The sequence below is a fragment of the Rhyacophila brunnea genome, unplaced genomic scaffold (assembly GCF_057557595.1).
Source record: "Rhyacophila brunnea isolate RB1 unplaced genomic scaffold, BYU_Rbru_1.0 scaffold_11, whole genome shotgun sequence".
Taxonomy (NCBI): domain Eukaryota; kingdom Metazoa; phylum Arthropoda; class Insecta; order Trichoptera; family Rhyacophilidae; genus Rhyacophila; species Rhyacophila brunnea.
This window is the reverse complement of record NW_028232763.1, coordinates 27,328,262-27,344,357: the sequence shown is the minus strand read 5'-3', so window position 1 is coordinate 27,344,357 and position 16,096 is coordinate 27,328,262. Positions and strand designations below refer to the sequence as shown.

Here is a 16,096-nt window from a genome sequence, read left to right as displayed (position 1 = left end):
GTAAGTGCAGTGTTGTGACAACCCTACCATACCTGAAAATTTTCAGACATTTTCACGAAATTGTGTATGAAAAACTTTTTCGCCGAACTTCAATTGAGGTCTCATATATGTAAGTGCATTATATTGGACTTTTCACTATTCTTTTAATTTTTTTATAATATAATTAATTCCTGGGCCCTGGGGAGTATACCTAGTACTTTCAGCTGGGCTGTTAAAAGGTTAATACCTTATAACATTTTGGTATTTTCTATCCTTCATATTCTGTGCCCATCCTTTCCTGGATTAAGAGTTCAGGGAAATTCCTAATCACGCTTAATTCCGAAATAAAATATTAACATACATTTCATCCAAAATAATCTACAATAAAATGTTCTGTTCTACATTATTTTACTTTCTATTATCTAAGCTTTTATTTTCATTTCTATTATCTAAGTTTTATTCCCAGTTCTAATTTATAATACTTACATGTAAATCTTTAAAAACATTTGTGTTACCATGCTAATATTTTTTTAATTTAGAGCAAAAAATAACATTAGTTTTAGTACAAACTGTTTCCTAACCATGCTGTAGCTTCTCGTTGGCGCGTGCCGAATGAGAGGTGAGTTTGCGCCAATCCTGAAGTCGGTTACAAATCGCGATATATACAATCTTATTTTGCTAATATTTATTTGATTATAGAGTTTATAGGCACTTACACATTGTTATTTTGTTCTAATTTAAACATACAATATGATAGAATACATAATCTTAACTTAAAATAACAAATTTTACGTTAAAACATAAAAACATGTTTCCTGCAAATATTGAAAATGTTATCATATCGCTTTTTGTAACTAGACGCTTCATATACTTGATAAATAAATATTTTAAAATACACACAATTTAAATATTTTTTTACTTCCCTCTACTTTCAAACATTTAACATTCACACACATTTTCAGGAACCAATTATGTGCGAAAGTCGAGGTCCTCCTGTAAACACCTCAGATATAATTATTATGTATAGTGTATACCTACTAGAAATAATCTTTTTGGCAAAAAATAGAATCCAGAAGATCCCGATACCTTGTATACTTATGACCAAGAAGTGTGTGGTACTATTTTTTTTTTTGATCTCCATAGTCTACCAGCTACCTTCTTCTAAAAATCACTCTTCCCCACTATAAGGTGTTTTGTAAATAGGATCCTCGATACTCACATCTAATATCAAAGATATTTTACCACTGTAACGGTAAATTGATCCAAATGCATATATTTTATGCATAGCTCGTTCATATACTTATATCTTTATGTAAATGTTTAAAAAAAAAAAAAAAAGTGTTAACCAATGATTAAAGAAAATAAACAGATTCAAATTATTGTAAAAATAAACTGTGTCATACTTGGGACCAATTTGTAAATACATATTAAATACGTATTATCAAATTTGTATTCACCATATAGTATACTATAAGTATAATAAAATAGTCAACAATGCCTAAAAGTATAATAAACAAGTTGACTAATTAATTGTTAAGTAATTTTCTTCAATTGTCGATGCTGACAAGACAAATGGTTATAATTTGGTTGAAATAAAAACAATGATAGAAATATTTTCAAGTGTATTTATAAGAGACATCCACACATCGACACTTACATATTTTTGTATAATATATATATTTATCGATAGAGCCCAGATGGGGAAAATTTATTACATAAAATGTAGGTGCATAAATTATAGATGATAACGCCAAAGAATAACATTTCAATATTTTTTCTAGACTCTAAACATTCATCATTATCGCTTTAGAAACACTACCAACATTCTCTGTCAAACAATTTCAAAAACTGTTGAATAATTTACAATTGGAATCGCAACGGATGATTTTACACAAACCAGAGTAATCTCATAAAGCTGCCTAATTATTTAATATTTTCAATACATTTACTAACATCGATATCCAGATTTATAACTGACCGGTAAACGAGAGAGAGCGGTGAATAAAAAAGCTTATCTGAAAAACCGAAAGGAAATTTGTATAAATCGATCGGACCGCATGATATCTCAAAGTATCTCCGAGCGGGCATGCATGACTTAGATTTATATGGCGAATGGCAATAATAATTAGGAAACAGCCACATATGAAAATTAACTGGATTTACAGGCTACTGTTATTTGTTTTACGTTGAAACGGCTGCGTATACAAACAGCAGGATACATACTATGGAATGTCTACACACACATATTCCTTCAATGTTATCCATGGCATCATATGTCCAAATTATAGTCTAGCATCTACTCCCGGATAATAAAATGTATAAAATTACAAATGTTGATATTTTACGTCTACCTTTAACTTACGTTGGAAGAAATGATTCTATTTTATTTCAAAAGAGTACAAAACATGGTCGATGTATTAATTTACAGCACAATAATTGGTTATCACTGCTCAGTTTCCTTTGTTTGATAATGTTTACAATTTAGACAGTTCAGCGGTGCACCCGAGTGACCCGACGGATTGACATTAATTTTTTATTGCTGACACGTTTAGCTAACACTGAAAATGGCGACGGCGCACCGTATCTCGGTTGACATCGGTCGGCCGCGACCGCGCCCTTTCCACGCCTTCCTTCCCTGCATCCTTTCAAATACAAATAGCACCTGCTTTATTCCATGCAAAATGACAAATTTGATTCATCACTTTTTCATTCTGAACCGGAAGTGTTCCAACAGACACTCCATTCCTATTCTTTATAAATACTTTCCGATGAAAACCTATTTATTCTATTACAGAGGTTATTTATTATACTAAAAGATCAATATTTGATCGCAATTTTTATATTATTTATTTAACAGTACAAAATATTTCAATACAAGTGTATTCATTAGATAAAAATCGTAAAAAGTTCATTAAAATTGTATAAGTGATGTCAAATCCATAATTGAACTAAGAACTAAATATTTAATAGTAGACAATTTCTCATACATTAAATTTATACACAAATAAACATATATATTTTGATAAATCGATTACTTACTTCATCGGAATAGAGAGATTAAAAATATGATAAAATAATAATAGTCTTCGTACTGAATTTTGGTTTGATACATACAGAAATTTTCTTAATAACTAAAAAACTTTATATTTACTGTTATTTTCAATAGATAATAATATCTTACCGAGTATTCATATTTAAGACCACTGATAAAATTTGCGCACTTCTTTACATATATTTGATACATTCAAAAAAAATTGGCGACTCCAAAACGAAGTCCAGACTCCGCACGGCCGGTGCGCACCGACGCCCTTCATTCCTTTACACCTGCGCCTTACTCTTTTATTCTACACATTAATTTATTAATCAGTTGACAATTATCACATGAGTGACGACTGCCAAACTTAGAGTAGTATTATGATATCTATATGTAAAAATTTCCAAAAATCTTCTAATAAATTATTACAGATGTCGCCTAGAGTCGGTTGATCATCATTCGGGTTTTGAATTTCTCGATATTTATTATTAATTTATATTTGGCAGCGTGTTAATTTTGCGGTGACAGTTCCGCCGGTAGACCGAGGGGGACGATTGATGAGCGATGATACGATGCAGCTACGAATTGATGAGAGGCCCACAGTTGAAATTGTGTCTTGTTCCACGAAGTAACGGAAGATGCGCAATTTTGTCTAAACAACTTCAATTGTTTCCTGTACACAACCCTCGTTCGAAACCCGCCATAACTTATTCCGTCGCAGAATCCTGAAAAAAAAGAAAAACACCAATTAGTTCTAACACAATTCATTTCCTTCTCTTCTGGCGCTACATCCTGTAATGAAGAACTATGACCGCATCGAGCAGAGCAGTCAGTCACTTCGGGTTCGATACGAGACGCGCCACGTGCTTCGGCGTCAGCATCATTAAATATTTCCAGCGATAGTGATTTTTCGATAGCGAAAAATAGCAGTTTAACGAGCACGTTTCTTGTCAAGTAGCGACACTGAATGAATATATTTATATATACTAAATTTTATTTAAATCGAAAACTATCTATTTTTATGTATAAATAATAAATAAATTCGATATATTTCTGAGTTCAAGAATTTCGTATTTTGAGTTGATAAAGTAATGGAACATGTCTACCATTTTTGTATGGGCACCTTATCTTTTTTACACGGTTTTATGTTGCACAGTAGTCTTTGGTACGTATCCCCCGTGCAAAAAGAGGAACGGGTGTATAAGCAATAACAGTTTAACTGAAGACGGACTTTGGATATAACATCACAAAGTGAAAATAACATACCACTGTGGGTGATTCTGTGGCTGGTGCTTCAGTGACTTGAGGTGATGCTTCAGGCGACGTCACTTCACTCATGGCTTGTACCTAAAAACATTCACAAAATCCTTTATGTCTTGTAAAAAAATATTTCTAATCAAAAGCTTTGAATGTATTAATGTCTCCGATACAATAAAATCTCTTGTAGCTGGCCTATTATTTGAGAAGCGTAATAAAAAAAAAAAAATGTCACTGTTACGCTGACGATTGAATGAATACAATCTGACAGGTAACCGAGTTGAGCACATCTATTTTTAATATTCTGAAAGCAACATTTTGTTCTCAATAATTATCTACTTGATGATATTACTTATCTAAGAAAAAAACATGGTACACCTTTATGTTTTTGGTGTTATGTTTTCGGTGGTGGTGGTGGAGTCAGGCGTAAACATTAAAATTATAATATATTTATATTACAAATAATAGCAACATTTTATATACCATGTCAATGGGATATAATCCAATGTTATGAATACAATGCTTATAACTTTCATATAAAGATAAAGCAACATGTGTGCAAACAGTTTATAAACAATGTTTATTTGCTTACAAACGGATGTATCTTATTTCACAAATAAATGGGTAAATATAATATAGTGGTGTGAAAACTGCTCTTACCACTTATAACACCACAATAATTATGATCAAAAAAAAAATCTTTTAGAAAGTTATTCATAATTAATTGTACTGCAAAATAAAAATGTAGCAGGAAGACAAAGGGATTTTTTTTCATTACAAGAGATTTTATTATAACAGGGACAATATCCATTATGTTTGTGCTAAACATGACAACTGTCAAATTATTATTGTAAAGACATTGCTTGATAAACCCTATTGAAAATCCACATTAATTGAATGAATACTAATTTATTCCCACCAGAGTTAGACCGTTTTATCCATTAACAGATCACACGACATATAAAAAAAAAGATCATGAATGCCATCGGCTAGAAAAACTTACAACTAATTATTAATAAAAATTTTAAACAAAAAAGAATATTACACAATGTCTGTTCGAGGGTTCGGCGACATTGTGCCAATATCAGATTTAAGAGAAGACAAGGTTTTAAATTTATGTTACAAGCATGAAACTTAGGTTATTGAAATATACTTATTACTTTATTCCATCACAGTTGACAATGTCCCATTGAAGCAAATGAAACGGTTCTGGTGATTATTAAATTATGTGGAATCAAATTATTCGTTATACAGACAGTTATCATGTTTCGACCAAAAATTCGTATTGCAAAAGCACATGTTGTGAGACCGATGTCTTTTAGTAGTTAACATTATGTGAACTTAAGCCTTATTGAGTTAAGATAAAGTGTAAAAAAAAAAATTGTATATTAAAACATCAATTTGTTAAGAATGCAGTGGTATCATTAAAAGCATCAAATAGTGGCATTTAATTTATGCGTAAATTGCGTTAATTAATATACTGGGTATGGTAATGAAATGTTATGCGAGATGTCATGCGAAATATGTAATGATAACAATAGATCCCACTAAACACAAGAAAAGAAAAGCGGAAGCAGGGTTTTAAAGTTGTAATGTGAAATGTTTAACAAACAACCCCATTTCTAACAGCGAATACAAATACTCCTTGCTTTACCTTTTCGATATTATCCAAAAAATCTAAACATAATCTAGCACTGAATTTCCTAAACATATATAAATCAAGTGACCCACCCACCTCTTTGAAATAATAATAAAAAATATGCAATAACTTCAATTTGTTTTTTAAAACACGCTCCCTCCCTTACATGGATGTTGTTCAACAATACAGTTAAATCATAATGAAATCATAAGCATCATTGAAAAAAAAACTGTAATAATAACACAGTTAAAATGAATATTTTCTACAAGTAATTATAGTAGTGTCTGATAATAAAAATAACCCCAAAATCTAAAATGTAAACATTATAAATGAGTCAAAACAATAATTTAACTGAATAAAAAGCTGTGTTAGAAATATAAGATCAATTACACAAGAGTTTAACTCTATTAAAAATATCAATGCTAGCTACAAAACTGGCGGGCATTCTAGGAATGTGAAAATCGCAGGCGACTAGAATACGCAAAACCTGAAAACAGAGGATTTCATTAGTGGCTTTGAATGTTATTCACCGAACGCTACAATGCGCAGTGAAGTCGACGTTTGCTGTAGTGTCTGAGGATCACGAACGGAAATGGGAGAAGGGAGAGGCGAACCATCCGATGCGTTCCACTACGCAATGTTAATTAATCTGCTAATCATGCAGAACTCCACTCGATTAATCGAAAAACAACATAAAGAAAACAACACTAAATGGAATAGAGCCGGGACGGCGGATGTTAAATACGTTCACAGACAGATTACGGCGGCCGGGATCGGTCGAATGTTAATGAATGATCTATCGGGCGCAAACAAAACAAGACAGAATAGTTTCCGTCGGCGTGCTATTCACCTGAGGCTGAGGGGTGACGACGGCGGCGGGAAGCTCCGCCGGCTCGGCCACCGTCTCTGGGGCCGTTTGCGACGCCATCTCCGCAGGAGGGGGAATGGTTACTTCCGGTAAGGTGGCCGACGCCGCCAGGGCTTCCAGGTCCACCGACTGCTTTCTTGCGGGCTCCTCCGGTAACGCCGACGGTTCTTTCAAAGGAGAGTCCGCCGTTTCCGAGGCGGGGCTGTTGAGGACGGCATCGGGGGCATCAGACAGAGGCGGGGGAAGAGATTCAGAGACGGAGCACTCGGTCACGGAATCGGCGCACGACTCAGGTGGGGGTGGAGGGGGGAAAGAATCGGAAGGGGGCCCGGCCGCCGCGCCTTCGGACGCTTCGGACTGAGCCTTCTCGGAGACGGGAGAGTCGGGGGCGGCCACGGGGGACGGAGCGGCCTCCGCAGTCGGCGACGTCGATTCCGATTCGGGCGCAGGGGGCGGGGGTAAATCGACGGAGGATGCTGAAATTGGAGCTTCGATATTTTCTATGACGGGGGAAGGCGCGGACTCCGCGGGGGGATCAGGCGTGACGGGACAGACCGCCAAGAAGGGTTCAGGTAAATCGGCAACGGGCGGAAGGGCGCTTTCGGAGGACACTACAGCAAGATCTACAGACTCCGCCGTCGGAGCAGAAGTATTCGATTGGCCGTCAGATTGGGGAGTCGCGGGAGCGTCAGAAGCGGGGACGGGAGCGGAAGCGGTCTGAAGATCGCTAGCGACTTTTTCACATACGGGTTCGACCGGAGCCGGTGAAGAGGGAGAAGCGACAGATTCTACTTGTGCCGGGGCGGCTTCCGCGAGAGGCGACGCCATCGTCGACTCGGCGAACATTGTGAGGGAAGAGGGCGCGGGGGTCGAAGGGAGGGGCGGCGGCGCCGTCTCCGAGACGGGGCTCTCCTTTGCGACACAAACCTCGGCTTCGGCAATTACGGGGGACTTATCCTCGACCGGTTCCGGTGCGGGCGCGGGCGCGGCTACTTCGGCTGGCGGAGCCGGAGCGGGAGGGGCTTCGGGCGCTGGAGCGGGCTCTTCCTCCACCGGCTCTTCGATTTTCAGGCCGTTCATGGGGAGAGATTCGACTTCTGGGGCAGCTGGGGCCTCGACGGGTTCGGCGGGCGCAGGCTCGCTCTGGACTTGGGGAGCGGCGACCGGGACGTCTTCGACGGAAGCGGCGTCGCCGTTCATTTTGATCTCCTCAACCGGTGATTCCGGAGTGCCGCTGCCGTTGGTGAGCGGTTCGGTGACCGGAGTCTCCGGAGTCTTCTCGGCGATTTTCTCAGCCTCGACGGCTTTGGGAACCTCCTTTTCAGCATTCTGAATTTCAGCCTTAAGGTCGGCGGCTTCGACTGCTACGGCTGCGGGGACTGCATCAGCGCCCTAAAATAAAACAAAAAACATTATTATTAAGAGGAAATTTAAAGAAAGCATATTGAATTCGTCTTAGAAAAAACTAAAACAATAACTGAAGAAAAATGATTTTATCGACAATATAGTTCATACTATACTCGTACAACTTTTAATTGAAAACCCGATTTCAGAAAAATGTACCTAGTGGTTATCGGTAAAATTATTCAAATATTATTTTTTATAAATTTAAAACATTCAAATATTTTCACGACAGCACAAAAAACTTCACTTTATTTCATTAAAAACAAACAATAAAATAATATTTGTATTGTTAAATGCACTAAATTTAACAGCAACTGCACAATATAATATTATTACTATGTTTCTTACGAAAGCGTTTAAATGAAGAATAAACTTGATAAGAAACTATGTTAAGTTGGAAAAAAAACGGTCGATTTTATTCCAAGCTCACTGTTTAAAAAAACATTTTATTTGACGGAAATCCAATGAATATTCCGAACAGCCGTACCTTGGGATCCATTTTAATTAATTAATCACGAAGTATTGAAAAACACTATTCAGTTGACGAACTCGATCGACGGAATGAACGCACAAAATGTTTTAAATCGCCGCGCAATAGGCAATAATCGACCGCAAGAACGAACGTTTAATGGGTCGTGTATCCTAGTATCTCGACTGGTCGCACCAGATTAACGGAAGGAGTAGCCAAGACTGAGCAGTGCAACGCGTGCAGCCGGCAATTTATATAGATTTTTTCGACACGGGTTTATTTTCGCATTTTTAGCCAAATATTTTTATATACGTTCCCACACCACAGGGGGAGGAGGGAGGCCGATCGGTTGGCAGTCGAGTGTATAGGATTTCAAACAAGAATCGAGACTGTCACACGTCGACACGCACCGCCGCCCGCAACGATTCCGATCGAAGAATTGATCCGAGGAAAACGCAACCCAGATGTATATAATGCACAAATTAAACAAGATCTCGCGAATTTAATCGAAGCCAACTGCAACAGCCATCGCCACTTACGACTGGCTCGATAGCGAGAGACTAAAAAGCGAACCAGGCTCTTCCTGAAAGCAAAATACCCCTACGCGATCGTTCAATGCCCACACTTACAAGCAATCCTCAATAAGTCTTGAGACCTTCGCGAACCTAATGCGCAAATAGACCTACGAAATATACTAAAATTATATATGTAAACCCATGTCTCAGTATGTAACAATGTAAGCGTGTGGGCATTAGTCAAATTGCACCGTTAGTCGCTCGAATAAACGATTCATTACTCACAGTGACTCACTCATTCAAATTGGAGTCCGGAAGCTTTGAGCCTTTATAAGACATTCATTCACTTTAACTTGCAGCGGAATAATTATGCGTCTGGAATCCCTAATTAGCCGACAATGCAATGCATACTAAGAGAATCGCAATCAAATAATACCTATACCGATCGTTAAAACGGTTAAAAACCCAATAATTAGAATTATCAGAACATTTACAGCTTATTTCAACAGATAACATCAAAAATCTTAATAAGCTGCGTACCTATTTTACAAAATTAAAAATCTTGCAGCACAAGTCTTGTATTTCTAATCACATAGGGAAAATTTATGAAGGTGCTTCAAACATGTACTCCTCTACTATCTTTTTAATTTATATAAAACTAGCTGAAGTACCCGGCTTCACACAGGGTCGCTTCGTGGTTATATTTATCTTAGATATTTAAAAAAATAATAAGAGGTAATTATTTTTTTAATATTAAAATATCTGTGTAATACAATATGGCAATATGAAAATAATTCTAATATGAGTAAAGGTCAAACAAAAGAACACTAAATTAAAATCGACAAGTTAATTTCGTCGTAATTAGATAGGACGCATGTAATTCAAATTGGTAAAGCACATTGGTCGGAATCCGATGGATGCGTATTCGAGTCCCGCCTGGCATCGTATATTTTTTTAAGATTTTTTCTAGTAGATATGTTCCCAGCCGCGATATTGATGCACATATTTCAGAGTAGACGCATGAGATAAAATCTTATTGACGTTGGAATAATAACGGCGGCCAGAATTTAAAAAAAAACTTCCAGTTTACATTATTTTCCGAATCCTCAGCCAAGAGAGGAGTCTGGGCAAGGCCGTTCTATAAACGTAAAATCAAAATCATTGCAGAGTCATGTAAGCAAGATGTTAATGTGATGTGTCGGCGGCGTCGTTCCGAACGGCGACGCCACAAGACAGCGCAGCACTCCTCCGTCCCTGCACCACCGACGTCCTACGCGGACCAACAAATCTTTATTTCCAGATCGTTTAACGGCTACCACCTGACGATAACATGTCGCATGTGACGCACCAGAGGAAGTGAATTAAAAAAATAACGCATTTTCCGAATTGCGCGTCGCCTCATTAAATATAATATAGGTACGATTCGACCTAAACTACTCGACTATTCTCAACGTTTAACAAACTACACCTTACTTGTAAAAAATCTAAGACAATCTGTATTCGGAATTCCTCTCCTTTCTGTGCGTATCTTTTCGCTGCTACTGAAGTAAAACAAATTAGCTGAATGTAATATTTAAGAGTGATCGTGTCTACTCGTGCTGTCTCCTATCGGACGTCAGCCACCATCAGGGCGATATCTACTCTATCACCCGTTATCTGAAACTGTTCGGTGTAGCTGCACTCGTATCAATCGCGGAGGTTCTCGAACCTTATGTTTACCGTTGATCATTCATTGGGTAACGAGTTGAGGTATGCTATATTTTTGTCCTCTATTCTGACTGAATTAGGTACTGTAGTCTTCTGGTTTAGATACGACGCTAAACTTCCCAATTCATTCCTATTTGTTTGATATTTTTCACCCTGTCAGTCCAAAGAATTTTGAAGATGCGCCTATATAGCCACACCGCGGTCCGCATTGTGGTCCAAAGTAGGAAAAAAACTGTTATTACATCCATATATATTTGCTCCAGGTTTGGTTTATTACTAGGCCCGGCAATTATTTACTCGCCAAACAACATAATGGTCTGGTCTCATATCGCGCCGAGTATTAAAATGAATGGTATACCTAAACTGCATCGTCTTGATGTGGTCCACGACTTGGAAGCATACTTTCGATAACATAGTACATGGAACGCCCGTACATATTAATAATTAAAACTGATAGAAACGCGGATAAATGACAAAGTCAATATGTAATGAATGTTGCATCAGTGTCTGGGGGGAAAAGTACAAAGTCTTGATAGACGTATTAAAGTAAATATAAAAGCTCCAGTTTTAGCTCGTTTGCACTAATAAGCAATATCCAAATAGAACTGCATTATCATCACCGACCCGACAACTGACGCGCATTAATGTTATCGTTCCAGGCTCCATAATATAAAATTCGCATTATAAAGTGCGCAATATGAAAAACGAACGGCGTAGAGAATCATGCAAATTTTCTCCGGGCGTCTCGACGTCATCGAGAAAAACCGCGTACCTACACACAAATTATCGCTCACGTCTACCGAGCTAGGAAAATGCGCAGCAAGAAAAGCGATGGGGAGGGACATGTTTATAATAAATAAATAATAAAGTCTTAGTGACTCGGCGCAGTATCTATTTCCGCCGCGAGGGCGTCGGCAGTCAACACTCCTCAGCATAACACACAACACTAATAGCCAAGGTCAGATTGATGGATTTATTGGAGTATGAAACCACGCTCCGGTGGTTTTCCATCGATCCTTGGATTCTCAATGAGACCAAGTAGGTATCTACAATATCGGATACGACTGTCAACACTGACGAATCATAATGGGCAACGGCAAATCGAAACGCATTTGCATAAAGTAAGGTAAAGGTGGCATAACCTCTCGAAAAATAAACTAATAATTACAAACGATCCTACCTGAAAAACGAATTTTATTATAATTTATAAAATCTAGATACTTATATCTGAGGTTACTGAATAAATTCAATGAATGCTCAGATAATTTATATTTTATTGGTGTAAAATTGTAAATTATACTCGGTGGGCATGTATCAAAAATACAAAGGTGCAATAACTTTACGGTACTAATAAGTTGTAATATACTATGCTATCCAAGCAATAAAATATCAGCATTATCATTATGAATAGTAATAAATTTGCATAAAATATCAAAATGTGACGAAAACTGCTCGCGACACCCACAGAGCGTAGGATAAAAAAAATATTAATATTCCGATATCATGATTGCTTTTAATATATTCTCAAATATAATTAGGTGCTATTTCGATGGCAGTAAATGTTGAGGTCAATAATTATTATTAATTATTGTAGTGAATATAAACATGAAACAAGGTTGATTTAGGTTTGATTTCCCACTACCAATAAATGAAATGGAAAGCCTACGGAAAATAGTTTCAATATTAATTAAGTACCTACTCACTTGAAAACAACATCAGACAAAATATTATAAACTGATTCTAAATGCTTTATAGGTACATAGTACTATCAATAATAATTAATTTCGTGAGCATTTACTCGATACAAGGTATAATTGTATTTTCCAGTAGGTACATCATAAAATAATTAATTTGAATTATAATTATACATATTGTTTAACTTTAAGGAGCCCGCATATCGTACAGTCCATAGATTTGGGCCGCCTTAGATGGCTGGGACATGTACACAGGGTGGACGAGTCACGCACGACGAAGAGACAACATTTGAGAAGCCATAAATCAAACGAAGAGCTAGTCGACCTCCTACGATGGAGGGATAGTGTCGAGTTGGACTTAGGGGAATCCAAAACTGGAGGGAAACCGCTTTAGACAGACCTGGATGGAGGTAGATGTTACTGGAGACCAAGACCTACATAGAGATAGCTGTAGCGCCAAGAAAAAGTTAATTTTAAGTCCATGACGCTATAAACGTGTCTGAATTAAAATATTTTAGTGCCACACTTCCTTTCCCCGAAACGAAGCTGCACGGACTGATGTAGCAACCTTGTGCTTTTAGCTTTAGCTAAGATTTTAGAAAATAATGAGAATCTTGACTTTCTCTGCCGTCAAGCATAGGAGTCAAAAGTTGAGAATGATGAAGTTTGTCATGTAAACGAAACACGCATTGAACGTGGTAATATGAGGACATTGCGGAGGCTTTGTATTTCAAGTATTTCATAGCCCGATCGTCATTAAGTCATAAACCAAATCTTACTTCAAGCCCCTGTCTATGCCGACTAAGTTTCACGTTTCCGTCTTATCATTCTCTTCTATGAGCATCATAGTACAACACATCCCAGTAATATCATTAATAATTTATTCTGTAAGTATTCCAAGCTTTTAGGAAATTAAATATCGATTTAATTACCCACGCTTATTTTCATAAAATATGTTAGTTTGATACGAGTATAATTAACACACGCCCTGACATAACTCACACATTATGCGGAATTCTCAGATTCCTAGTGTCGCCCAAAAAGACAGGTTCGAAAATGACTAATACCAAATTACTGGGTAAGTTTACCTGTGCGAAATTCGGCGCGGAACAATGCAGAAGAGTATCCGATTACTCAGGCGACTCTCGATAGGCGTTCGTGTAATGTAATTCAATTACACATTTTCATATTCGGTTTCAACTCTTGGAATGTCCAATGTGCCTCGCGGACGACCTTACGGTGCAAGGCGGAGGCCATAACATCAACAACTCGACGGAGGCGATGAATGTTCATTTCATTTCAGTGTGGTCGTTTTTTTCCCATGTTGCATATTAAAATAATAGTGCATAATATTATATTGATTGACAGACGGAATGACATTCGAAGACTTGCATTCTCCTATTTGCATAATATTTGTCCAATGTTGCTAGACAATCACAAGTTATTATTTTATTTTTAATACGACCTAGAGAATCATATTTCAATGCAATACACTATTATATTAAATAGTTTAATCCTACACTTCTTTCTTTTGTTTCCTATGAGACGTATAACATTGTCAGCAAACAGCTAGGTACCTCTATTATAAGGAATTAAGGGACTCTTTTATACAGAAGCGACGTTAACATATATCATACAATATCGTTATACCTAGCAATATTACATGTATATAGGTATATATGCTATCTACCAACCACATTAACCATCGTATCATCATTGATCGAAACCGGTCCTCATCGTGTACCTATCATTATATACATAAAATAATATTAAATTAACAGCAATATTTTAATTGATTTAACTTTTCTACTATTCATTTGAGTCATATTCAGGCACTGCGACATGCACTTATTTTGCCATAGTGCCCGAAAATGCCGAAAGGCGACACACGAATGAACAAAAATTGTATTCAAATTCCATCAACAACCCTCACTCGATAGTATTAATTGTAATAGGTTAAAACAATTATTATTCATTACATCCCAATGTTTGATGCAATAATAGATTACCAATGTTGAATTCGTCAAGTTAATCGTAATTATTATAATAATTGTGGTGTATTTTTTATTTATAGTAGTTAGGTAGGTATCAGTGGCGTGTGGTCCATATATGCTGAGGTGCAGCGCATACCTCAGTTGTCTAAAGATTATTCATAAGTATATTTAATTTACACAAGAAATATGTTTAATACTATTAATGGGTATTTTCAATTTGCGGCAATTTGACATTACACCCAAGAAATAGCAGTATGCAAGGACAATAATTATTAATAATATTAGTACCGGTACATCTTTCACGGTGCATATGGTTTTCAACACCAAATCAAATTTAAATAGTAACTTGCAGAATGTAGAACTCACGGACTCACGTGTCACTCATTACCAATCAAGGTAGTTTTATATTACAATAATCAAATAATAAGGTTTTACTAGATTGATCAGTCTAGTGGTTAATTGCATAGCATGTGTGTCTGTGAGCTTTTGATTCTGATGAGAGGGTAAAATTCAATATATGTTAGTTTTCCACTAAATATTTGAAAAATAATGTATATTTTGAAAAACGTCAAATAACATAATGGAGAATAATACGATCTTGAAAATATCAACCGAGACGACCCTGGAGTAAAAATATGCACAAGATAATCTTATGAAAAAATATCTTCTGGCATTTTCTAAATAATATGCGAGAGATGCGATCAAAATGTTTAGGCACGGTCAACTACCCAAGACCTATTTCGAGACCGTGCATTATTTTTTTTATTATTAATATGTATCTAAGGAACGGGTGTGGGATCACATTTTTTTTATGAATACCGTCCCGAAACTACATTCAATAATACAGAACAATTCCATTAGAGACTGCAAAACTACGCAAATACAATGACAGCCCATAATCGAAACATGCTTTGCTGACCATTGCCAATAATATTGATTGCTCTGCTTGAGAGATGAAAATAAAACAGAGTCTAAATCCTAATGTTGAGGAAAGTATTAAGTATTCCAAATAACATGTCGTTTGACGTTGAATGCCAATGATTGCCAACATGTAAATCATATCGTAAATGACAAATTCAATATACAACGGAGAAAATAACAATCACTGTACATAACAATTCTATTTAAATTTGTGTTGTTTAATTCAAATGTTTACTTAGTAAGGTAGGTAGGTACTTAAATGTATTTTTTTAAATAAATAATTAAAAGCAAAAATCATTTTAATTATAGGTGTACCCGAGAGATGTTTTTATTAATTATTGTTCTGTGGATGTTCTAGTATCAAACTATGGATTACAGACGTAACATAACGGAGGACTAAAGATTCATGAACATTTAAGAATACGTACCTACTTACTTTTTTCATAAATCACAAAATAAGCAAGATATTATGCATAAGACATTTTTTACAACTTGCCAATATTTTACGGAAATGAAACCGTCGTTATTGTTTGCAGATTCCTCAACAAGAAAAATATGTTTACATTATAAATACATTAAGTACTTGGTTTTCAATGTTATTTATTAGTGTATTAA

At 36.4% G+C, this 16,096-nt stretch overlaps 1 protein-coding gene across 3 annotated transcripts in view; it reads right to left on the bottom strand.

The window, feature by feature from the left end:
* Positions 1–1,584: 1,584 nt before the first annotated feature.
* LOC147078550 (uncharacterized) overlaps positions 1,585–16,096 on the bottom strand; it is a 222,293-nt gene continuing 207,781 nt past the window's right edge. For 2 of the 3 annotated variants that reach the window (XM_085960217.1, XM_085960218.1), the window contains 3 exons: positions 6,760–8,169; positions 4,280–4,360; positions 1,585–3,738 (listed from right to left, as the gene is read on the bottom strand). In XM_085960217.1, coding sequence (XP_085816343.1) covers positions 3,721–3,738; positions 4,280–4,360; positions 6,760–8,169 — 1,509 coding nt within the window. In that variant the 3' untranslated portion in view covers positions 1,585–3,720. Of the gene's footprint in view, positions 3,739–4,279; positions 4,361–6,759; positions 8,170–8,668; positions 8,878–16,096 lie in introns of those variants that run through there. The other variant, XM_085960219.1, reaches the window with a different exon arrangement.